This window comes from Manis pentadactyla, chromosome 1 (assembly GCF_030020395.1).
Source record: "Manis pentadactyla isolate mManPen7 chromosome 1, mManPen7.hap1, whole genome shotgun sequence".
NCBI classification, from domain to species: domain Eukaryota; kingdom Metazoa; phylum Chordata; class Mammalia; order Pholidota; family Manidae; genus Manis; species Manis pentadactyla.
In genome coordinates, this window is record NC_080019.1 from 158926890 (window position 1) to 158952169 (window position 25280).

The 25280-nt window shown below is 36.5% G+C and overlaps 2 protein-coding genes across 8 annotated transcripts in view; one reads left to right on the plus strand and one right to left on the minus strand.

The window, feature by feature from the left end:
- SENP7 (SUMO specific peptidase 7) overlaps positions 1-14415 on the minus strand; it is a 208348-nt gene extending 193933 nt beyond the window's left edge. For 2 of the 7 annotated variants that reach the window (XM_036916469.2, XM_036916468.2), the window contains exons 1-2: positions 14252-14412; positions 6468-6520 (exon numbers count right to left, since the gene is read on the minus strand). In XM_036916469.2, coding sequence (XP_036772364.2) covers positions 6468-6520; positions 14252-14291 — 93 coding nt within the window. In that variant the 5' untranslated portion in view covers positions 14292-14412. Of the gene's footprint in view, positions 1-6467; positions 6521-14251 lie in introns of those variants that run through there. The other 5 variants (XM_036916470.2, XM_036916464.2, XM_057502256.1 and 2 more) reach the window with 4 other exon arrangements.
- Positions 14416-15706: 1291 nt separating this feature from the next.
- On the plus strand, positions 15707-23920 carry LOC118927884 (putative protein FAM172B). The gene is made up of 2 exons (XM_057488582.1): positions 15707-15796; positions 22826-23920. Exons 1-2 carry the CDS (start codon positions 15707-15709, stop codon positions 23918-23920), a joined length of 1185 nt encoding a protein of 394 aa, XP_057344565.1.
- Positions 23921-25280: the final 1360 nt, after the last annotated feature.

The window sequence follows — 25280 nt, forward strand, 5'->3', positions numbered from 1 at the left end:
TGTCTGATTTCTCTCAGACTGTTCAAGTTCAGTTGGACAATATCCACCATATCATAGATAAGTTTTCACAAATGCCTAAGGTGCCTAACTGGTTTTCTTGGTTTCACTGGAGATGGCTGGTAATTACAGGTATGCTTTGGTCATGTAACTATACTCCTATTATGTTAATGTGTGTGTGCAATTTAAGTAGTAGCTTAAAACCGATACATGCTGAAGTTACTCTACAAGAAGATATGTCAAAGAAATAATCAATCTTCCCATGTTTTCTTCCGCCTGCTACTTCTATAGCTTTTCTTCTTCCTTCCTAATTACAACCCTTAAATAGAATTCGTGCCTCATATCAAATTTACCGAGTATCATAATTCTTCCAAGTGGTAAAGATACCTCAAGACAAATGCTGGGCATAGAAGCTACAGGGCATAAATATGCAAAGAAATAAAAAGCTAACCATTTCAAACAATAAGGCTTCTCTCTCACTTACCAACTTTACATTTCCCTGTATGGCCCCAGAAGATGACTGGTTAGCCAGAGACGGGGAAGATTCCTCAAGGGAGGAACAACCTAAGACAGGCACAGTCACAGGGGGGTCATCAGGTGAGAAATTGGGGATCAACAGAGGTGAGGCTTAGAACCTCACCCCCCCTGTTCTGAGAGAAATCTTCTGCATACGTGGATGTTTTATTGCCCTTGTCTAGCTTGGATTAACACATAGTCTACAGGCACACACCTGATCATCTACATTTGCTCTCTTACAACACTAAACTATGTTTTCTACCTTTATCTTGTATCTACTTACCACTTCAGCATTTTATTAAAAATAATAATAATAGAGAGAAATGTGGTATTCACATATAAATCAAGGATAAAAATCAAATGAGTATTCATGTTTGAACTGACTGTTTATAGTTCATAATGCATGAGCAAAACCGAGAGTTTCTGTGATGACTGCCCTTGTACTGTTCACCATGTAACTTATTCACTATGTAAGAATTTGTTCTCCATGTAAGAACTTGTTTGTTATGCCTCAGAAGATTGGAGACTGACGAAAATTAGGCTTGGGGTGGATTAATGATTGTGCATTGAGCATTGACTCCCCTATACAGAATTTTATTGTTGTTAACAACCATTTGATCAATAAATATGAGAGATACCCTCACAAAAAAAAAAAAAAGTACACACTTCCAATTGTAAAATAAATAAGTAACCGGGATGTAATGTATAGCATAAGGAACATAGTCAAAATATTGTAACTTGGTATGGTGATAGCTGGTACCTAGAATTATCATGTATATATATGTTGAATCACTATGTTGTACACCTGAAACTAATGTAATGTAATACTGTGTGTCAACTACCCTTCAATAAAAAGTAATTATCTAAAAAAAAAAAAAAAAACTTCTAGAACTAGTATCTGAGTTCACCAAAGTTGCAGGACACAAAATTAATAAACAGAAATCTGTTGCTTTCCTATACACTAATGATGAACTAGCAGAAAGAGAAATCAGGAAAACAATTTCAGTCACAATTGCATCAAAAAGACTAAAATACCTAGCAATAAACCTAACCAAGGAAGTGAAAGACCTATACCCTGAAAACTATAAGAAGTCATGAGAGAGAAACTAAAGAGGACACTAATAAATGGAAATTCATCCCATGTTCTTGGGTAGGAAGAATTAATATTGTCAAAATGTCCACACTGCCTAAAGCAATATACAGATTCAATGCAAACCTATCAAAATACCAGTAACATTCTGTAACGAACTGCGACAAATAGTTCTAAAATCCATATCGAACCACAAAAGACCCCAAGTAGCCAAAGCAATCCTGAGAAGGAAGAATAAAGCCAGGTGAATCTCATTTCCCAACGTTAAGCTCTACTACAAAGCCATAGTAATCAAGACAATTTGGTACTGGCACAAGAAAAGACCCATAGACCAATGGAACAGAATAAGAAGTCCAGATATTTACCCAAGCACATATGGTCAATTAATATATGATAAAGGAGCCCTGGTTATACAATGGGGAAATGACAGCCTCTTCAACAGCTGATGTTGGCAAAACTGGACAGCTACATGGAAGAGAATGAAACTATGTCTAACCCCATACACAAAAGTAAACTCAAAATGGATCAAAGATATGAATGTAAATCATGAAACCATAAAACTCTTAGAAGAAAACATAGGCAAAAATCTCTTGGACATAAACATGAGCAACTTCTTTATGAACATATCTCCCAGGGCAAAGGAAACAAAAGCAAAAATGAACAAGTGGGACTATATCAAACTAAAAGGCTTCTATACAGCAAAGGACATGATCAGTAGAACAAAAAGACATCCTACAGTATGGAAAATATATTTAGAAATAAAAAAGACCCCAAATAAGTAAAGCAATCCTGAGAAGGAAGAATAAAGCAAAGAAGATTATGCTCCCCAACTTCAAGCTCTACTACAAAGCCACAGTAATCAAAACAATTTGGTACTGGCACAAGAACAGACCCATAGACCAATGGGACAGACGACAGATCCAGATATTAACCCAAGCATATATGGTTAATTATTATATGATAAAGGAGCTATGGACATACAATGGGGAAATGACAGCCTCTTCAACAGATGGTGTTGAGAAAACTGGACAGCTATATGCAAGATAATGAAACTGGATTATTGTCTAACTCTATACACAAAAGTAAACTCGAAATGGATCAAAGACCTGAATGTAAGTCATGAAACCATAAAACTCTTAGAAGAAAACATAGGCAAAACTCTTTTGAATATAAACATGAGTAACTTTTTCTTGAACATATCTCCCCAGGCAAGGGAAACAAAAGCAAAAATGAACAAGTGGGACTATATCAAACTAAAAAGCTTCTGTACAGCAAAGGACACCATCAATAGAACAAAAATGCATCCTATAGTATGGGAGAATATATTCATAAATGACAGATCCAATAAAGGGTTGACATCCAAAATATATAAAGAGCTCACACACCTCAACAAACAAAAAGCAAATAATCCAATTAAAAAATAGGCAGAGGATATGAACAGACATTTCACCAAGAAGAAATTCAGATGGCCAACAGGCACATGAAAAGATGCTCCACATCACTAATCATCAGAGAAATGCAAATTAAAATCACAATGAGATATTACCTTACACCACTCAGGATGGCCACCATCCAAAAGACAAACAACAAATATTCGCGTGGATGTGGAGAAAGGGGAACCCTCCTACACTGCTGGTGGGAATGTAAATTAGTTCAACCATTGTAGAAAGCAGTATGGAGATTCCTCAAAAAATAGAAATACCATTGACCCAGGAATTCCACTCCTAAGAATATACCCTAAGAATACAGGATCCCAGATTCAGAAAGACATATGCACCCCTCTGTTTATCGCAGCACTATTTACAATAGCCAAGAAATGGAAGCAACCTAAGTGTTGATCAGTTGATAAATGGATAAAGAAGATGTGGTACATATACACAATGGAATATTATTCAGCCATAAGAAGAAAACAAATCCAACCATTTGCAACAACATGGATGGAGCTAGAGGGTACTATGCTCAGGGAAATAAGCAAGCCAGGTGGAGGAAGACAAGTACCAAATGATTTCACTCATCTGTGGAGTATATGAACAAAGCAAGAACTGAAGGAACAAAACAGCAGCAGACTCACAGAAACCAAGAATGGACCAACAGTTACCAAAAGTAAAGGGATTGGGGAGGGTGGGTGGGAAGGGAGGAATAAGGGGATTAGGGAGCATTATGATTAGCAGACATAATGTAGGGGGGCAAGGGGAAGGAAGTATATAGCACAGAGAAGACAAGTAATGTCTCGGTAGCATCTTACTATGCTGATGGACAGTGACTGAAATGGGTTATGTGGTGGAAACTTGATAATGGAGGGAATCTAGTAACCACAATGTTGCTCATGTGATTGTATATCAGTACCTTAATAATAAAAATTATAAAAAGAAGTACCAGTATAGAGCTCATTGTTTTTTTCAGGTTTACAGATAAGTAGATGGAGAAATAAACACAGAAATGTGTACATGTATATGGGTTAGTATATGTATATTCCTCCAGTGTTGTCTCTTGAGAAAGCCTAGAAGTTGAAACCCCAGCAGCAGTGAGAACACCTAGCACACAGACCTGGGATTTTATATACCATTCCTCAGTAAAAGAAAGCAGGGCTCCTTGGAAATTATCTTTGAGTCCCAAAAGTAAGGAAGGGCTCAAAAAATAAAGGAGCATGTGAAAAGTCATAGTAGCCAACCTGAGGGATCTCCCAAAGCCAGAGCTGGACCCCTACAGTCAACAAAACAAGTAACGATAGTAGTAGATTATAATCCACAGAATAAATACCTGTGAGTCCATATTGATTTAAGTAAATTATTGAATAAATAAATAAGGGGGGAAGGATAGCTCTCCCTTATGGAAGAATTTTAATTAATAAATGTAGAGGGAATAAGGGAAATATAATACCAGCAATAGAATATCATATATAGAACTTGTAGGCAAGATCCACTGCTAGATGTTAAACCAGTAGCTGAAAGTGGCTGAGAAGAAACAGTATATTTGCATAGATTTAAAGTCTCTCTCCCAAAATACCTACTTATTACAAAGAGAAGGAATAACTTTACAACAGAATAACCAGGCAGATACCATCTTAAGTAGATGATCAAGACTGACATCACCAGCAATAAGATATATCATGTATCCCCTGATAGGATACACTGAGGACACATTATTCCTGTATTCTTCCCATAAAGCCATAACTTTAATCTAATCATAAGAAACCTGGGACAAGAACAAATTGAGGAGGTATTTGACAAAATACTGACAAAATTACAGTACTCTTTTAGAGTACCATCATGATCGCAAAAGAAAATACACCGAAGGAAATCAACAGACATGAAAAGACAATGCAATGTGGGATCCTAAACTGGATCCTGGAGCAGAAAAAGGACATTAGTGCAAAATGTGAAAAAATCCAAATAAGGTTTGTAGTTTAGTTTAAGCATTGTACCAATGTTAAATTTGTTACTTTTGATCAATATACTGTGCCTATGTATGACAGTAACATTGGGGAAAGCTGAGTGAAGGAGAGACAGAAACTCTGTACTATTTCTGTAACTTCTCTGTAAGTCTAAAGTTACTTGAAAGTAAAAAGTTTAAAAAAAACTGTAGTACATCTAACAATAAGAAAGAGAAATGTATTTATTCAGTAGTATGAATTTCTAAAGGTGGAATTTCAGATTAAACGGTATGATTCTGAAGCAATAGCCTAAAGCAGAGCATTTGACTTCACTTTAAACAGAAAAAAGTAGTAGTCAATATGGAGGTACTTAAAACTGGGTATGGTAGTAATGTAGGATGTTCTTTTTCACTCCATTTACCCTACTTAAACTAAATCCCAAAATTATGAATAAAGAAAACAAATCACACAAATCTGAAGTATGCCAAGGTAGAAAAAGAGTACCTAAAGCCATACTCTCTCTTTCTTATAAGGTACTCTTGATTACTTCTCATGGCCCTCCTTTATGATTTCTTCTTCCTCTTTATTCCAAAAAATGTACCAAATTAAAGTAATCTGCACATAACTTAAAAAGCTTCATAGAAAGTGTCATAAATTATGATCATGTAAATCCAGGTTCAAGAGCACTTGTATGAAATCATACAGAAAAAGATTATCTTTCTAAAAATGGATTTTTTGAAACACTTCCTATAGGTAGATATTTCGTTTTGCTAGTTTTGCTACCCTTGGCTTATATAGATTTAAAAAAAAATTTTTTTAAGGTTTAAAAGGACTTATTCCAAATACAAGTGGCTCTTGCACAACACAGGTTTGAACTGCACAGGTCAATGTATACACAGATTTTTTTCAATAAATATATTCAAAAAATTTTTGGAGATTTGCAACAATTTGAAAAACATTTATTTTTCTACCTTACTTTATTATAAGAATACAGTATCACTACACATAACATACAAAATACGTATTAATTGGTTGTTTATGTTATTGTAAGACTCCCGGTCAGTAGAGGCAATTAGTAGTCAAGGTTTGGGGGAGTCAAAAGTTATATACAAGTTTTTTAATATACAAGGGGTCAACACCCCTGTGTTGTTCAAGTATCAAATGTAGTAATTTGTAGCACATGACTTGAGTACAACTCTTCTACATCTACAGTATATAATGGATGAATGTGAAGTGCTTCAATATATTCAGTTATCAGAGAAATGGTGAATTATGTTTTATATTCAATCTAAATTGAGGCCTGGAAAGATACTAAGACATCTTACAATGATTTAAACAAGGCAGGTCCCAGAAAGTTTATACCATTCCCCTAAAAACATTGATTAGTTTTTACAGTATTTTCTTTAAATTTTTATTAAAAATGCAAACAACAAAATACTTTCTATGTTAGCACTCTAAAGAAAGTAAGTTAAAAGCAAAACTAATGCATACCTTATGTAACTCAGAAGATGAAGACTTTTTCCTTTTTCCTTCTGTGACAATTTCTACAAAGACATGGTAAAAATCATCATTTAACATCTAAATGAGACAAACAATGTAATTTAACTAGTTCGATTTAGAATTTATATCATTTTGTTTCACTGAACCTAATGGACTATAAACACAAAGGTCAAAAAATAATCAAGAAGAGCAGTAGATTCTCACAAAATGTATCCACTAAACAATATATGTAAGATGATCACAGAAACAAAGGGGAAACCTGGCTCTAAGAAATTCCCCAGCAAAAGTCCTAGCACCCAGTAGGTATTCAGTAAGTTGGCTGAACCATATGACCAGACAAATTCTTATGACTGGAGTCAGGGGGAGGGATGAAGCAGAAGGTGAGAGCTAGAGCTGGGAATATTCTACAAAAACACTTTCAGTTTCACCACATATTTAAACATCTGTGTAACTGGGAATGCCTTAACTCTTTCCTCACCACTTGTCAAACATCCTGGTCATTTTCTTTTATGATTCTTTATCTAATCAGCAAATATTTATTGAATGTCTATATGTGCCTGGCACTGTGCTAGGCAGTGAGTATAGTGCAGTGAACAAATTAAAAATAAACACAGTCCAAACTTTCCTGGAACTTACAATTTACTGGAATATATAACAGATTTTATAATAAAAATGAATGGCAGAGATCCACAGACATGTAGTCACCTATTTATAAAAAACACATCACTGCAATTCAGTGGGAAAAGGAAGATCTTTTCAGTAATGCTAAAGCAATTTGATAGCCAAATGGGAAAATAAATAAGCCTGGACCTCTACCTCACAATATACACAAAAATTAACTTTAAATGGATCATGGACTTAAATGGCAAAGATAAAACAAGGAAAGCTTCCAGAATAAAAAAGAGGGGAGTATCTTCACGATCTTGAGGTAGGCAAAGATTCTCAAACAAGACACTGTACTAGCCATAAGGGAAAAGATTAAGAACTTCTGTTCATCAAACTTCATAATTAAGAGGATGAGAAGGTAAGCCAAAGACTGGAAGAAGATTATTATTTATAATAATCTATGTACAGCATGGTGACAATAACAAAAAGTACTGTATAATACATCCATCAAGGGACTCATAACGAGATTATATACAGAACTCCTACAAAGCAAAGGCAAAACAACACAATCTTCAAAACTGGCAAAAGGTTTGGACACGGAGTAACTGGGGAGGGAAGGTATATTGACTGGAATGGGACACAAGTAAGCTTTCTGAGATGCTGAAAATGTTCTGTATCTTATCTAAGTGATGATTACACAGGTGTACGTATACAAGTATAAAAAAGCTATATACTAAAGATATGTGTACTGTTGTGTATGTAATATCTCAACCTAAAAATAAACTTTCAAAATAGAAATTATAATAAATGGACTATAGCTTACCTAAAAATGTATATATGTAGCTGAAATAATTTCTCTAAGTTTATAATACATAGTACTGATTTTACTATATCCATTTCCTGAAGCAAATACTGATGTAAAAATTATTTTAACCTCTATACTTAAACTTTTGGTAACTTTAATTTTCAAGAAGCATTCCTTAGACTACCAAAATTAAGTAAAGAATTTTTAAATAAATGGTAAGAAAGCCTTTATCTTAACTGTATCAATTTTCTAGTTAACTTTAAATTACATAAAATACATATTTTTTAAAAAGGAATAATCAGTTGCTTAAATTGCCATTTATGGATTACTGTTCCCAAGCTGACTCACTCACTTAAAAGTACTTCTATGCTATTTTGCAGCATGTTTTCCTATTTTCTTAATGCTATTTTGACTTCCCAAAACTTGGAGAGTTTTTATAATTGAGTTGCTCCATCTTAAACTACGTTGGTTTTGGAGCATTTTAATAAACATATGACATGCCTGTGATTATCTAGTATAAGGTAACACTCAAGAGTAGAGGTTTTAAAGCCAGAAGACCTAAATTAATATCTTGGCTTACTTGTAAATTCTGAGACTCAATTTCTCATCTCTAAAACAGGTGAGAATATATCCAGTTTTTCAATTGTTAAGATTAAAGAGATAGTCTATATTAAAATATTTAGCATTATGTCTGTATATAGTTAGTGCAAAATAAATGGCAACTACTATTACTATAATATTTTACATCAAAATACTCCCTCTTCAAGAGACCTTAGTATATCAGTATTAGCATGTAGGAAAATCTATTCTCATTCTAAACATGAGTCAAACCCATAATAGTAACTGTTATGACCCATAATAGTTCAGAAATAGATATAATTTTTTGTAAGTGCATTAATCAGACAGTTCTTAGGAAAGCACAGTTGAACTGGGCTTTGAAGTAAATTTTAGATAATGAGTAAGTTTTAGATGGGCAGAAATGGGTGGAGGGACAGTTTAGTGCCAGGTGCAGCCAAGAGGTGAGTTATCAGTATAGGGATATACAAACTAGGATGAAGCAGCCAACATTAGCCAGCCCCCTAAATCGCTGAAGGCTCATATCAGAGTTTTCCATCTGGGAGGCAGATCTGAGACAGCACTATTATAATAAAGTCTAGTCTGGATCATTAGAACTACTCAATCCTATCCATAACCCATTCCCTGTGTTACCGTGTCCCTTTAATTCACTTTCCAATCCTCTGCTTTCCATCATTAGCCCTGGGAATCACATTCACTACCCTAAATGTCAATCCCTAGAGCCTATTCCCTTGCTATTTTCTCATCTTTAGTAATTCAACTCCGGCCTTTCATCTAGATTCTGCTCTGTCTCTTCCATAACCCACTGAATTCCTTTCCAGTCAATACAATTTCCTTAAATTCTTAATCTTTTCCTTGATTAGCTTAGCTGTACACTACCTTTTTAAGACTCTCAAGAAGATTCTCTCCTACTTACAAAAACAGCAGTATGGATTAACAACCTACTTCCCCACCACCACTTCCAATTAATATTCTATCTTTATTGCAATAATTCGTCCTTTAAAATGTCCATAAATTATATATATTACCTCACCCATATTTGTGATTGCCATGTACTGACAACCCAAGACCCTCTCTAACATTCCTAGAATATTCTGATAATTGATTCAGAGTTTTCCTATCATTAAAATCTACTATCACTCTGAAGCTCTAAAACTTCCATAAATTAGCTCACTCAATACAATGGACTCACCTCAATTTATTCTAACAAACTTCTACACAGCCCCAATTTAGGAACATATATGCATGAGTGCATTTAAGGAATAGTGTTGCTCTTCTCAAGTTCTCAAATATGAACCTCTCATTCTACAACATACTGTCCTTTCACCTTTCCATTTCCTCATTCACAATGAACCCATTTTCTTATCTCTTCATCTTGTCATACTCTTTAACCCCAGGTAAAATTCTTTTTCTTTCCAATTCTTGCTCCTGGACTGCTTAGCACTGTTGAAGAAAGTCACATAATTGTACTAACTGAAACTACTACTAATACAAACTCACACTTGTTTTAACAAAAACTTTTAAAATTACTTAATAGTTATTTTATTATTCCCTAATTGGCCACCTATTCTATTTTGAGCTCCCCAAACCACCTGAAAGTACCTGTTTCTGATCTTGCCTATTTAACTTAAAAGCACTATTGCAATATCCTCAACTTATCAAAATTTATCTATATTTTATCCATCTTTCCTCTTTCCTGCATGTCTCAATGAATCGTCCTTTGATTCCATCCTCCCCGCCATTTATTCTGGGACAGCACCCTATCAATTCTCTCCTACCCAATATCTTTCTCCACTGACCCCTTTTCCCTCTCCCTATCAACTTGATTTAAGTCTCTTATGGTCTTAAAAAAACACTGGGTTTCTACCTAATTTCCTACTCAAACTTGTTCCACCAATCTCCTTTCTTTCACACCTCATTTTCCCTGTTTCCTCACCACTACTTATTCATTTAGCCTCTTAAAATATGGCTTCTGTTCCTACCACTCTAGTAAAATCAATGGTAAAAGTGATCTCTTTCAGCAAATACAGCAGCGCCCTCAAACTACTTTATCCTGCTGATGTACATTGCTTTTCATTCTCCTCCCTTGCTTTCCAAAGCTATCCTTTTCCTTCTGCCTCTCTAACTGCTTACCAATGTCTCGTCCTCCCTACTTTGAATGTACATGATTCAAAACTTTGGTCATTCTATAATTTTTGTGGCAGCTCTATTAATTCCAAAGTCTTCAGAAAACATCTCTGCAAATAACGTACTTTTGTCATGATTAGTTGCAGATTCTGGTTTTGAACATTAAGTATGGTTCATTCCACTTAAAATGCAAAATATGCAGACATCACCAGGGCCTAATGAAAAAAGAAGGTTATATCATCTGGGGCCCTAGATCCTCAAAATGAAACTAGGGGAAGAAGGAAAGAGTTTCAAATTCAAACAAGTTTGAGAAACTGCATGCTCACTCTCTTGGAGAAGCACAATGTACAAGGATGCAATGGCCCTGAAAATCCTGCAGTAATAAAATTTTCTTATAATTACAATTATCAAACTTATTTGTCCATGGAACTTTCATTTTTTCAAAAAAAAAAAGGCTCACTAACATCCTGTGACACTAACAACCTGTAAAAGAGGTTAAAATTATATAGTTTGTAATCAGAAAGACAAGATTTTGCAAGCTGACTCTACTTACTTGCTAACAGTTTTTACCCTTCTTAATGCCCAGTTTCTGCATCTGTAAATCAGAAGTAATAACCACCACCTCCTAAGGCTTTTGAAAGAAATTCTGTAAAATTCTTAGTTCATGCTTAGTACCTAAGTACTCAAAACACGTATGCATACTGAACTCAAATTAGAGTGAACAAAGATCCCCGAGGATGCTGCTTAGAGCAACCAGTTGAAAACCTGAAATCTACTAGGTCCTTCCTATTTTAATTCAAAATTCATTTGAAAATCATGATATGGACTCTAGAATGTTATACTTTTGTTGCTGTTAAATGTTTCTAATGGTCATTTTCCCTTGAATGACTCATGCATTTAATTATTTCATTCAACTGTTTAGTGGGCCTCTGTCTGGTACTAATAATTTATTTGTGTCCCATCTAATTTACTGCATTTTGATATGCTGTGAACTTGGAAATAGATATTCATGTTTTCTGGGATTATAAATAATTTTAAAATACAAGTTCAATATATTCTGAAGAAAAGCCTGAGAAGCTTCTCATAAGTGAACTTTAGCATTAGACTTTGTGATTGCTCGTCTCACTGCTCAGGTGTTTTGTGCTTAATCCCTAATTCAAGCCACATTCCATAACAGTAATCACAGTTTTTGTAGTTCTAGGGAATTTTTCTTTTAATTTTAAAATACTCATTAATTCATTCAAAAACAACAAATGCATTCCATGTTAACATAGCTAAAGTTTAGGAAAAATAACTGCATTTTCAAAAACTACTACAAATGGCATAATTTTATATATTTGCAAATCTCTAATGTCTGGTTTAACCAAAAAACAGCTGATTTCTCTCATCTGCTTCTGCATTCAATTTATTGTGGTATGTCATGTAGCCTCTGGAAAACTCTACTGCACACATGGGAGAATAAAAGGAAAAGGTAAAAAATTTCTTTAAATTATGATGAAAATAGTTTTGACTTCACAGACCCAAAATGTTCTCTAGGAACCCTGAGGTTCCCAGACCACACCTTAAGAACTAGTGCCTAACACAAATATAGCCACACTGCAAGCCATCCCTCTCCTACAGTTATCAGTTATGTGAGTCCATAAATACTTGTTTTGTGTTTCGCTTAAACCAGCTGGAATTTTGTTTCTGCTATTTACAATGGAAAGAGTTCTAGCAATATACTATGCAACCCTTCAGAGTTCTGCCTTGTTTAAGAGAAAGTTTAGGGAAACCTAGCGCTGTCTCACAAAAGGAAACTTTGAAACAGGGTCTTGTTTACTGCTATTCACCTTCCTTCTACCTATTAGAATTCTTCCTATTTTATTAATCAAATTCCTCTCCCTGGGTACTTATAAAATCCTGATGACTTTAAATGTCTCGTTCATTCAGTTCAGCTAGCAACCACTCCTAATGAAGTTGCAACTGCGTGTATATAAATGTCACAGAGAATCCAGAATAACTTTAAACCAACTAATCATTTATTTCTGAGAATTTATGTGGGGAAAATTAAATACACTACTAAGAAAACAAATTTTAAAAACTAACACTCATCTCTTAAAACCAGATGAATACTGGAAAACAGCTAGAAATATTAGATTTGAAGATGGTTTCTGTTATATGTTAAAAATGATTACTTTTCAGTAAGGACAGCTCCAAAAGCGAAGTCATCAGAAAAGAAATAGAAAAATCCTCTCCAGAGGGATAACTAACACAAAAAATATCAGTGTCTCTTAAGAATTAGCAGCTTTATTCTCAAAATTTACTTTCCACACTACTTCCATCAAATTAACTGTAATAAACAAATAAATCTAAATGTAACGAAGTAAAAGGAGATGGGATTTGCTGAAGGACAAGGTTAATTTGCCCCTCCCCCCCAAAAAATGTACTAAGCTAGGATGAAAGGCATTTATTGAAAAAAGCCAGCACATCTCAAACTGAGGTATTTAACCACTTTAGTTCTGTGTTAGGAAGCAGGTACATGACACCAGAAAAACATTATGCATTTTCCTAGTGTGTAAATTTTACTTGAAGGTTTAGGGTAGAAAAAAAGTATATTAAACAAACACTGATCTATTAGAGGCATATACATACATGTAATACATTCATATACTTTCAAAGGCAAAAAGAAACTAGCTGTAGAATACACATACACACACATAAATGATAACACGGGTGGCTTATAAAAAGGGATTTCAGGTTTTCGACTGCTTGAAGCAATCTCCCAGAGATCTGTGTTCACTTTCCTTTGCCATTAAGGCAGAAAAAAGTTTGAGATGCACTGCCACAGGACACTTCTAAATGAATTTGGACTTGTTAAGACTGTTCCTGCAAAAATAAATGGTACAGTAAGAAATGAGAAAGTCAAAACAAACGGTTCATCGGGACCTCATGTCTTCTAATTCCATTTTTGTGTTTCCAAGAGGTAGTACCCAAAACTGAGGACAATCATTTAAAGCAAGTTTCAAAAAGCAAAAATATGCTGAGATTAAAGACACAAGGAAAGCACGGATTCAAATCCTTTGTTCGACTTTTTCATTACTTTTGGAAGAAGCAAGAGGCTGGAAAAGAAAAAGGTTTGTAAACAGGCCTGTTTAGAAGAACGAAACATGCTGCAGCATTTATCTGAGGAATGAAGTGTCAATTAGGAAGCCCCGCCTTTTCTTCTTTGTAGCCGCTTCTACCTGGAGGGAGGTAAGGGGGGGAGAATGACAAAGTCCAGAATTCGAGAATCAACGGAAGAGAGGAAAGTAGGGTCCGAAGCTGAGAAGATGGAAAAGAAACGGGACATTGGTGGAATTACGAGGAAGGCGTGGCAGGAGAGCGGCAAGCCAACCGGGAAGATCCCTGGGCCGAAGAGACGCAAGCAGGGTGTTCGCGGGAGGGAAAAAATGAAAGGGGCGTTTGTGTGAAGAGCGGCCGCGGCTTCGATGACAGCTCGGACCCGGTCTTGAATTCGCAGAGGCGGGGCGGCCCCAAAGTCTCCCATTGTGCGCGGCCCTCCTCTCTCGGCCCGAGCCCAAGCCCTCACAGCCCGGGGCCGCAGAGCCCGTCGCCGCCGGTGCCTCCCGTTTGCCCACGGTAGAAGACAATATGCTCGAGCCCTCCTCCGTCCCTTTCTCACCGGATGAAGACCGCCGTCTCCCAGCCTTCCCCTTATCCATCTTCTCCTCCTCCTGCTGGAGTCGCAATTGCAGTCGCTGTCACCTCAAGACCCCTCAGGCTGGGGAAGGGAGGGAGAGGGGAAAGGGGTAAAAAAAAAAAAAAAAGCCAGGGAAGTGCGAAGCGCGCTTGCGCAAGAGCCGTCCCCGGCCCTCAGACCGGAAATTAGCCGCCCCTCCCACCTCCACCCGGAAGCCGCTTCCTGGGACATGTTTTCTGTGTGGGTTGCCACCTCAAGTGCTTATTTAAGTGGCGCTTTTTTCGTTTCTTTATCGCTATGACAAAGTGTGGCTGGGTATGAGGTTTAGCCTGAGATTTTCAAGGGCTTTGTTGACTTTGAAGACTAGGCTAAATTTAAAGAGGGAAACTTTAGAAAGTCCACCAATTCACTGAATCAGGCTTGGTGGCCCCAGAAATGTGGGCATAAAACGTTACACCTTTCAGAGTATTGCTTCCCTCACAGCCTCTCCTATGTGTTTGCCTTCAAGGCTGTTCCTCAAACTCAGAAAAACATTTTAAGATGGCAAAGTCATCTAAAAACCTGGCTGTTAGTTTAGCATTTGAAGAAATTAATTCGGTCAGCTGAGAAAAAAATTTCATAGTAATAGGATCTTTTAAAAACACAAACTCCTCATTTTTAAAGGCCCGGGAAAAAAAAAAAAGATAAGCTGGGCTTCATTTTATTAAACACCAAATGCTGAGATGATGTTAGAAAATGGGTGGCTGTAACCTGGAATTCATTCAACTAATTTTTATTACAGTACTTAAAGGAATAGCCCTGTCCTCAATGAACTCAATGGCTAGTGCTTTTAGACAGATTATTTTTTTTAGACTTTCAAATGGCCCATCAGTTTAGAAAATTGCCCTATTAGCCATAATGTATGTATTTCAGTCATTTTTTCCTACTTGTAAGCTTTCATCACAAGCTTAACAACTCAAAAGAGTGCACTACACTAGTCAGAGGAGAAATGAAAGAATGTTGCAAATGGGAAGGGACCCTGATTTGAGTAACATCCACTCCCTTCCCCCTCATTTTACCTAGATGAATACAGAGACTTGCCCAACCCACAGCTAGAGCCCAGTCTTGGGATTCTCGAGTTCTGCGTCTTAACCACTAATGTGGTCTGTGCTGAGGTAGAATAGAAGCCTCCAGGTGTTAAAGTCTATTGGGCTGGGGGAGTGTCCTATAGGGCCCAATGGCTGAAAAGCAGCAATACCTCAGGGCTTGCTGAGATTGAAATTCATTGTAAGGATTTCATTTGGAAGCCAGTTTAACAATACCTCTGTGCTTACTGGAAAAATATCTGAATTTTAGGTTTCCTCATAGATCAACTTTTTTAACTGAATAGTTTAAGTCAAGAATCAAACCGGCTTAATTCGTTAGCCACTATTACACGAAACAAATTAACTGCAAAGGATGGAAATAGAGCTGAGAGATGAGAACATAAAAAAGGAAAATGTAAGTAAGCCTGATCCGTTTCTCCCCAAACTAGCAGCTTCCATAAAAGTAAGTGGTTTTAAAGTTTAGCAGTAAGACATTAACTTATGAGAAATTAAATTATAAGTTATCAAAGCATTCAGCTTGCAAATATATTAAACTTGATATTGAATCAAATATACTATTTCTGCTAGTAAAGACCTATGAGCTAGTTTGTTTCTTTGAATTGGAGCTTGTTTTGAACAACATATTTGAAGATAAATGACCGTTAAGGTCAAGAACTTCAAATTTTTTAAATCAGTATTTATTTTGTTTTAGATTTAACAATCTCTACTGCATAGGGAACTGTATTGCAGACAACTAAAGGACTAAAAAGCTGTTTTTTACTTTTGAGTAAGTCATTTAATAACTTCATTTTGCCTTTTATGAAAGACTAAATGATCTTTTATAGTGTTTTATGAAGTTCAGGTGAAAGCTTTTATTTAAAAAATGACAAAAATTATTTTCTTAGTATGTTTGGGGATAATGTCTGTTCTTTTATATGTATTTAGCTCACACTTTATAGTGTTTTTTAATTAAAAATCATTTGAGATTAGAAATTCATCAGCCCAATATTTTGAGAGGATGGAGTGATTTAATCATCTTAATGGGTATGGTTCTTACTGAGTGTTAAAAGTGCATATAAAGTATTTAAATTGGGAATTAGTTGTTTTTGTTTTATGCAGTGGATATGGTTTTCATAGGACATAGCAACCATGTGAAACTGATCAACCCTTTATTTTATCCTTTGATAAACAATTTCTTTGAAGAGAGCTTAATGAAATTTACGAAAGGCCCTTTCTCATCACAAGTGAATTAGATTTAAGCACAGTATAAATGTAAATAGGTTTGCATGGGCACTGAAAACACCTTGACTTCCTGAACTGTCTTAAATATTAAAATGAACAATCTGGAATTCTTTATCATGGGCTCCAGGAAAACCTGATTTTATAAGTTATTTGGAGCACTGTGTTATGTGTTCACCTCATTTTCATTAGTAGTTAATTAAAATACTGAGAATTCTTGCACGAAGGAAGTTTTTCTCCCATGTATACATGAAGTAACATCTAAACCTGAAAAGAAACAGAGGTTGTTTGGTTTCAAAGGTATCTTCCTTTTTAAAATAATCAGCAATTGTAACTGCACTGCAGTGGAATACCATGTTCTCAGAAGTTATGAAAATCCTCAGTAACTCAGGTATTTGAACAGCAGATAGGTAATCTTTTATCCAAGGAGCTACAGAAGGAATCTGTGCACAAACTTGTAACCTAAGATCCTAAACTATCATTTGGCCCTGGGGCTGAGCCCAAGGTATCCTGTACATATGTACAGGACCCACTAACTTCTTTGAAGTGTTCCATCTTAGAATGTGTTAATTTGGCATTTCTGAGCCTTAATACATTTGTTTGATGTTAATAGAAAATTTTCATTCTATATTACTATTAGTAAAATTGAGGCTTTAAGTAGACTCATCTTTATCTTTGAAGTTTTGGTACTCACTTACCTCTGAATAATCCAAATCAAGAAGCATAGGATCTCAGACTGGACAAAGGCAGTAAATCCAAAATCTTGTTTTAGAATTTGGGGGGAGTATCTTTACTTAAATTACCTGTTTCCAGCTCCCATTTCAGAGCTTTTGAATCAGAATCTCCTAGAAGTAGGGCCTAATAATCTCTAAATTTACCATGAAGACATACCAAGTTTTTTTGTTTGTTTGCTCTACAAATATAAAGCTGAACTGTAGGTCCTAAAGCTGCACACTTAGGTGATAAAACCGTGAAGAAATACAAAGCAGTACTTTCTATAAAAGTTCAGAGTGGTTACTTTTGGAGCAAGGGATAGGGCACTTGTACGCACTTTATGGGGTGCCTAGGGTGGATACAGACTGGTTCTCTACATAATAGATAACTAAACTTTTTTTCATAAACTTTCCTTTGAGACTCTGTTGCATATTCAAATTTGGGAAACCCAAGATTTGGTGACATCTCATTTCTTTTCTGTCTCAACCTATTTTCTGTATGTCTTTGCCTCAGGTGGATTTAATTCAGTCTTTAGTCTTTACTGGGGAGAGGTAGACCAGGAAAGGGATAGTTTGCTCTTTTTTAAACTTCTATATATATGATTTCATAAGCTTTATCATTTTCTATTTTCTGCAGTTTATTAGAGGGAGTTGTATAAGGGATAATTATTTTTCTTAAGAAAACCTCATAATTGCATCATGTTAAGAAAATAAAAATAGTGCTGCTTTTGTACCGAAAATAATTTTTCTTAAAATATGTTTTCTACTGGTGTTTTTTTTTCTAAATAAATAAAAACATGTTCATTCTACTAAATAAGGTATCTTTAGATATTCAGAATGAAGCATCCTGCATTCTGTGCTTCTTAATGGCACAGGATATACTACAGGACTATAATTATTATAAGTTATTACTGTATAGCCAGGGTAACACCCTAACTTCTCCAGTTGTAAAATTACATTTTCATAAAAGCTTACTAATCACTTGTGACGGATGTAAAATATTGTTAAATATAACCACTTTATGATCCTAAAGAGGAAAGGAGCTCCTTAAAATCAACTAAGCTAATTAAAATGTTTTGCTTCTGTGATTCTATTGCTGCACCTGCTCTTCTTGTCAAATTCATAGACAGAAAATAGATGGTTTGCCAGGGGCTGGGGTGAAGGAGAAATGAGGAGTTATCATTTACTGGATACAAAGTTTCAGTTTTGGAAGATGAAAGATGTTCTGTGAATGGATGGCAGTAATGATTGCAGTACTTAATAGCACTGAACTGCACACCTGCAAATGGTAAAAGTGTTAAATTTTGGTATGTTTTACCACAAATTTTAAAAATAACTAGAAATAATAATAGCTAATACCTAGAACAAAACATAATAGCTGTGTCCCCCTAATCCAGGTTACTAAAAGGACCTAATTTGAAATTCTCATTAATGATTATATACTATTCTCCCTTTTTTAAATTCCACTCCATGTAAAATGACTGGACTACTTGATATAGGAAGCTAAGTGTCTAACACATGCCACCACTAAATTTTTGGTGAATTAATGAAATGAATAGACATTGTACTTTTAAAATCACTAGTAAAAATTAATCTTCTGTCAGGCTCATAGAGCTGCCTGAGTTACATGTCACTTCACCTTTGAAAGCCTCACTTCTCTATAAAATAAACACATTAACTAAGCATCAAAGCTTGTTTTTCTCCTTTAATTTAGTAGACCATCTTGATTTACAAAAAATAGAGAGATTCATAATAATTCATAATATGGTCTTCATTAACTTTGGAATTATACAAGAAGTCTAAATTTTTCAAAAGCTTTGTGTGCATTTCTCCTGTGTATACAAGTAAGAGGACTTTTGTTCTTTATTTCCTTACACCCTTAGCAAAAATCATAAAATTCTAGCACTAATATTTAAGTGCCTACTATTTACCAGTCACTAGTCCAAGAACTAGAGAAACAGTAGTGAACAAAACAAAGTCCTTGTCTCTGCTCCCGTGGAACTTAATTCTAATCGGGAGAAACAGAAAATAATCAAGTATATGTCAGTTAGTGACAGTGCATTAAAAAAAAAGAAAAGAGAAAAAAGTAAAGTGAAGGAAGGAAGGGAAGAGGAGGAAGGAAGAAGAAATGAAGCATCCTATATAGGGAGTGAGCTAGGATTGGAGGAAATTGTCCTTTCTCTGATCATCTAACAGGTGGGCAGAAACTTGAAGGAAGTGAAGCCCTATAGATATCTTGGGGAAGAGTTTTCCAAGCTGTGGGCATAGCAAGAGGGAATGCCCTTAAATAGGAGTTTGCCTCACAAGTTGGAAGAGAAAGGCCAGGTGTGGCCAAAGGGAAGTAAGTATGAGTGGGGGAAATGACACCTGAGAAGAGCTAAGAGTCAGATCATGTAACTAAATGGATAAGCAAGTGAAAGAATGAAGAAAATGACATTGGAAAGCTAAGGCCCATGTGGGACTTTGTAGGCCATGGTAAGGATTTAGGCATGGTAAGGATTTCGGCTTTTATGTTAAGTGTTGGAGACTACTGAGAATTTTAAACAGGGGTGTGAGATCCAATTTAGATATTTTGAAAAGACCGTTCTAACTGCTATGTGGGAAAAAAAACTGCTGAGAGATAAGAGCTTATGCCAAGAGATTGGATAGGAGACTTAATGAAGGTGAGAGTTGTCAGAGATTGGGATAGAATGGTAGAGATGGAGGGGTGATAAATTATTAGATTGCAGATACATTTCAAACAACAAGCCTACAGATTTGCTGATTGATTGGATGTGATGTGTGAAAAAAGGGAAGTTTGCAACATGAGCCACTGTGAGTTGATATTTAGTAAGGTAGGAAAGACTAGAGATTAAGTGGAAGAGGATGTCTTGGACATGTTAAGTCTGAGATGGCTATTTGACATCCAAGTAAATACCAAGTAGACAGTCAGATATGAATTCAGGTAGGGGACAGTTACAGGTTGGAGTATATATGCTAAGGAAAATGTGCTGGAATAAATTCTAAAGAATTGTCTTCATTTTTACTCTACAAGGTACTCCCCATATTGCTCCTGTTCACCCCACCCCCACCCCGCCCCTTGATATATCTGTGTGCCATTTTGGTTTTCCAGTTTGCAAACTTCCATTCTTTACCCTTGACAATTATCTCTCAAACGATTTTCTCTCTCGGTACACACATAACAAAAATGAAAAAAAGAATAATGGAATGCTGAATACTGTGTGCTATTAGAAAATACTTATTTTATTTATTTTACTCTGATTGAAACAGAAGTTAAATAATCAGTTTCTGTGTTTCATTCACTGAGTTTTAAATATTCTGTATCTTGCACTTTTGGTTGATACAGAAAAAGGCAGTTTGCAGCACAGCAACAGAATGAAGTATTTTTAGATCTAGGAGAGTACTGTTTTTCTGTGCAAACCTCCTTGCCCATGCCAAATTATAAAATAGACCTTCCTTTTTGGAGAGCAATTTGACAATATCTGGGAAAGCAAAAGATGCTGATAAGACCTGGAAATTCCACTTCTTGGTATATTAACTAGGGAAACTCTTGATATGTGCACAAAAATATTGCTGTAATAATGTTAATTGCATATTTGTTTATAATAGAGGAAAACTGGAGTAACCTAAATGTTGTTCAAAAGGAAACTAGTTCAACAAACTATGGTATATTCAAGCAATGGAATGCTACAAGCAGATACAATGAGTGACTTAGAACTATAGTTATTAATATGGATAAAAATCACAATGTTGAGTGAACAAGAAAGGCTAGACAAGAGATATATATTGGTTTTTATTTAGTGTTTCTCAAAAAGAAAGATCATCCTCTCTAATTTCACAGAAACTTCCATGTGTAAGACACATGTAAGATGATTTATACTTGCATTAGTTAGTTCTCACACCCTGGTGAAGTAAATAATGTTATCCGTATTTTGGATTTGTTCCTTCAAAAGATACTTATATAATATGTGCTAGACACTATTCTAAGTACATTAGTTAATGAAGCAAAATTCCTATTCTGTGAGAATTTCTATGAGCTTTCATTCTAGTAAGGGAAGACAGAAAGTTTAAAAATATGCGAACAATTATATATCAGGTGGTAATATAGGCCATGGAGAAGAATACAGGAGAGTAGCAGCATAGAAAGGAATAAGGATTGCTATTTTAGATAGCTTAAATAAACCAAAACCTAGTAGCTGAAGAAATTGAAACTCATAGAGGAAAAGAAACCTGCTCAAAGTTGCATACCTTGGAAATTAGAGAAAGGATTTAAACCTAAATCAATCTAATTCCAGAAGATTCTCCTTTTAGAGGATGGTTAGGCCTCTCTGTAATTAACACTTTGGAAAAAGACATTAGTTACATAATAGTTCCTGAGAACAACCACACTGGAAGAAAAATAATTTTTAATGTAATAGGAAGGAATAGAAAGCAGTCTAGATAGATTCAATGCTTTGGATGTCAAAACACCTTCATAAAGTACCAATCAAATGTGGGAATCAGAGAATAAGACCCAGAAAGTGAGAAAGGCATTAAGAAATCAAAGCAAAACCATTTTAATTCAAGCCTGGAAAGCAGCTTATGTAATAGTTGTTTGGTTTTAGGGCAAGCCACTTAACCTTTCAAAGTCCTTTCTTTTCCCTTTAGGCTCTGTCCATAGTAACTGTCTAAGTTAACTTCACAGTCAGCTGCTTATTACTCCTCAGACATCAAAATAACTACCTTCTATTATTAGATCACAACCCACACTGCCTGGTTCCCATTCACCTCAGCTGCTATCCCCTGCCATTAATTTAACAGCAAAATGTATTAAATGCTTATTGTGGGAATAAACAAAGACCAACCAAATGAGAAAAGCAAAACGTATTTATGCTGAGCTCACTGTTGCAAGGGAGTCAGCCACCATCGCTTGCATTTTGACAGACATTCAAAGGCAGGCAAGGAATGGGAAAGCTTTATAGTGGCAAAAGGGAAGGTTGCTGGTATGTCCTAATTGGAGGCTGTTGGCAGGGGGAAGCTGTAAGCAGGCTAACTAGAAGCAGGACATCTTATGTAATTGATTAGGGGTGCATGTTTGGCTTTCTCTGGTGAGTGCTAAATTGGAAGCAGTGATAAAAATTAGGGAAGCTGTTGGTTATTAATCAAGTCCTGACTATTTTGAACTAACTATACAGAAGTTATTGTTTAGCTTCCTGGATTGTCTCTAGAGGTAGATGTCTGACTTCCTGTAAGTCTGACTTATAACAGGCTGCTTCCTGGGCTGTTTACAGTGGATGAGGGTTTGGCTTCTTGGGCAAGCTGCTGCAGGTTATGGGTCAGAGTTCTGTGCTTATATATGTTTTGGCCTTTGTCACTTAGTATATTCAGTCTCCCACTATGTGGTGTCATTCACAATTATTTTGAGTCAAAATCTTTAGCATGGGTTGAAAGGTTAATGTTGTCATGATGTACTTAATTTAGAATGATTTCCCACAGAATTTAGAAAGCTGAAATTTTTATTTTATTTTTTCTAGCACTGACACACTGCATTTTACTTTCAGTGGTTACCAGTGACTAAGGAGCTGAGCTTCCAAAAGTTTATTGAACAATCTGACTTACTAGAAGAACTTAAATATGACTTCAATGAAAAAGCTGAATTGAGACACACTGAGACACAAAGTCCTTTTGTCTTTAACTATTACAAAAATGTCCTTGAAAGGAATAGCAAACGCTACCAGGCCCTTGGCCATTTGCTCGAGCAATACATCTATGAGCTTTTGGAGAAAGTGTGCAAATTACAAAAAGTATATATCCCACTGGAGGCTGATAAGGAACCAAGAAGCTTCATTTTCATGAGTGAGAAAGCATTGACTAATCATCATTCTGCTCTTCTGGTCCTTCTTCAAGACCATGGTGTCTTTCGAGCTGGTCAGTGGAGTCAGCAGGCAATAATACATCATGGTCTCCAACATGGAAGTCAGATACCATGTATTCAAATGGCATTGCAGGCACATTATGATATAATTGTGCTAAATCCCAATGACAATTTTGTGGACCTAAAGATGGAAAAAGAGTGGAAAGGCCTGTTAAGTCAAAATATTGAGACTTCTTCCCTAAAAATTATTCAAGCTGAGAGCTTATTCTCTCTCCAGCAGCCTTTCCAGTGCATTCCAAAAAGATGCAGCCACACCCCTGAAGAACACATGGTTTATATTTGGGATTATTTGATTTCAAAGACTGAAGGGAAGGATGTTGCCTTCATTGTACACGGTTATGGAGGCTTGGTTTTTATGGACTTGCTTGTCCATAGAAAGTGGGAAGTGATGAGTAAAGTGTATGCTGTTGCACTTATTGACTCTGAACATCATGCAGGACACCAGCTGGGAAAAGATGAACAGTTATTAGCATGGATAAAGCATCATTGCCGTGAATGGGTGACAAGTCCTAGGCCTTTGGATAAACCCGCAACCACTGTTTTAAAAAAGGAGTTTCCTATGGTTTCTGCTGGTACAGAAAAACACAATTTAGCCCCCTCCTCCAGCCTTCAGTCAATTTTTAAATACTTCAAAAAAGCTTTGAAAGCCAAAACAACCATCAGTTTTTCCCGAATGCCAATAGTAACTAGAAGCTCCACAAAGAGAAAGCAAAGTGTGTAAACTACCTTTTCATCATCGAAGATTTTTTTGGCCCACTGAAATTTTGCTTATGTAGGGATTCCCATTACTGTTCCACCTTGGAATTCTGTTCTCCTACCCCTCTTGTTGCTGCTGCCAGACCCAAACCAAACCGGACCCAGGGCTTGCTGATGCTTCTTCTCTTTGGGCTGTCTTCAAAACAACTTTTCTCTTATTTTCTCCTAATGTAACTGAGAGAGGGCAGGACATTCATAACACACTTTACTATATATTTAAAAAAGGGAAAACCAAATGAGAGACAAACCAGTAACTTAAAAAGAAAATCCATTTTGCCCCCAGTGAGGCTGGCTGCCAGGCTGGCTTCACAGACACAGAGCACCTGTGCAGTAGACACCCTGAAATATGGAGGGTCACACCCAGGGATGTTCCTCTGGAAGCTCTTGGAAGCCCTTTGGTTTGGTTGCATGCAGGGATCTGCCCCCAAGGCCCAGACAGGAGCTGTAATGAGTGATTTACTCAGTACAATTGGCCAAGCCTGGCTTCCACACTCTGCGCCCTCATACCAGCCCCTTCCCAGGTCCTCCTATCTGACTGCTGGCCCACATCTTTGTGAAACCTGTTGTTTTCTGCCCAGGCCTGCCCCTCCTGAGTCACATCCCAGGCCCCAATATAATTCCATCCTCCTTCCATCATCAGAAACTTCTAATGTGTTACATGTTCCCTCCCCACAGATGACCCTGGGGATGTACATTTTCCTGACTTCCACCTCTCCCTTTGATGGTGAGCAACTCCTCCCAGTCTGCCAAAGGGGTCTGGAGAGCTCCCCCAGCCTGCCAGCATACAGAACTTGTTTATCCATCCTCTTTCTCCCCCAGATGAATATTTCTGAATATGTAAGAAATTTCCATTCCTCCCACCTCTCCTCTAAGGATTCCACTGTCTCCTGAGGGAAGAGGGAAACAGAAGTTGGACGGGAGGGCTCCCTCTCTCAGCCTGTCTTCCATTCCAGCCATGATTGCTTCTGATTTGTGCCCTTGGTTTCTGCTTCCCTTCCCCAACTCAAGACTCCATTTTGGTTGATTGAATTTATGCTTTCTTTTTCTCTATTCAGTAATGTTTCTGCCCTAGGAACCCAAAGGAAAGAATGCCTAAGAAAATAATAAAAGAGAATTCCTGCAGAGTATCCTCACAGAAAAGCAGGAGCCACAGTGGAATTTAGCAGACACTGAGGCATTAGAAGGGGAAGGTCATGTTGGGTTGTAGGACAGTTGGGTACGTCTCGAATCCCCAGTCCTTAGGTGGGCCCCGGCTGCCAGTCTTCTTCTTCGAGGACTCCACCAGATTTGAGATGCCTTGACCTGTACTGGGCCTTCCAGATTGG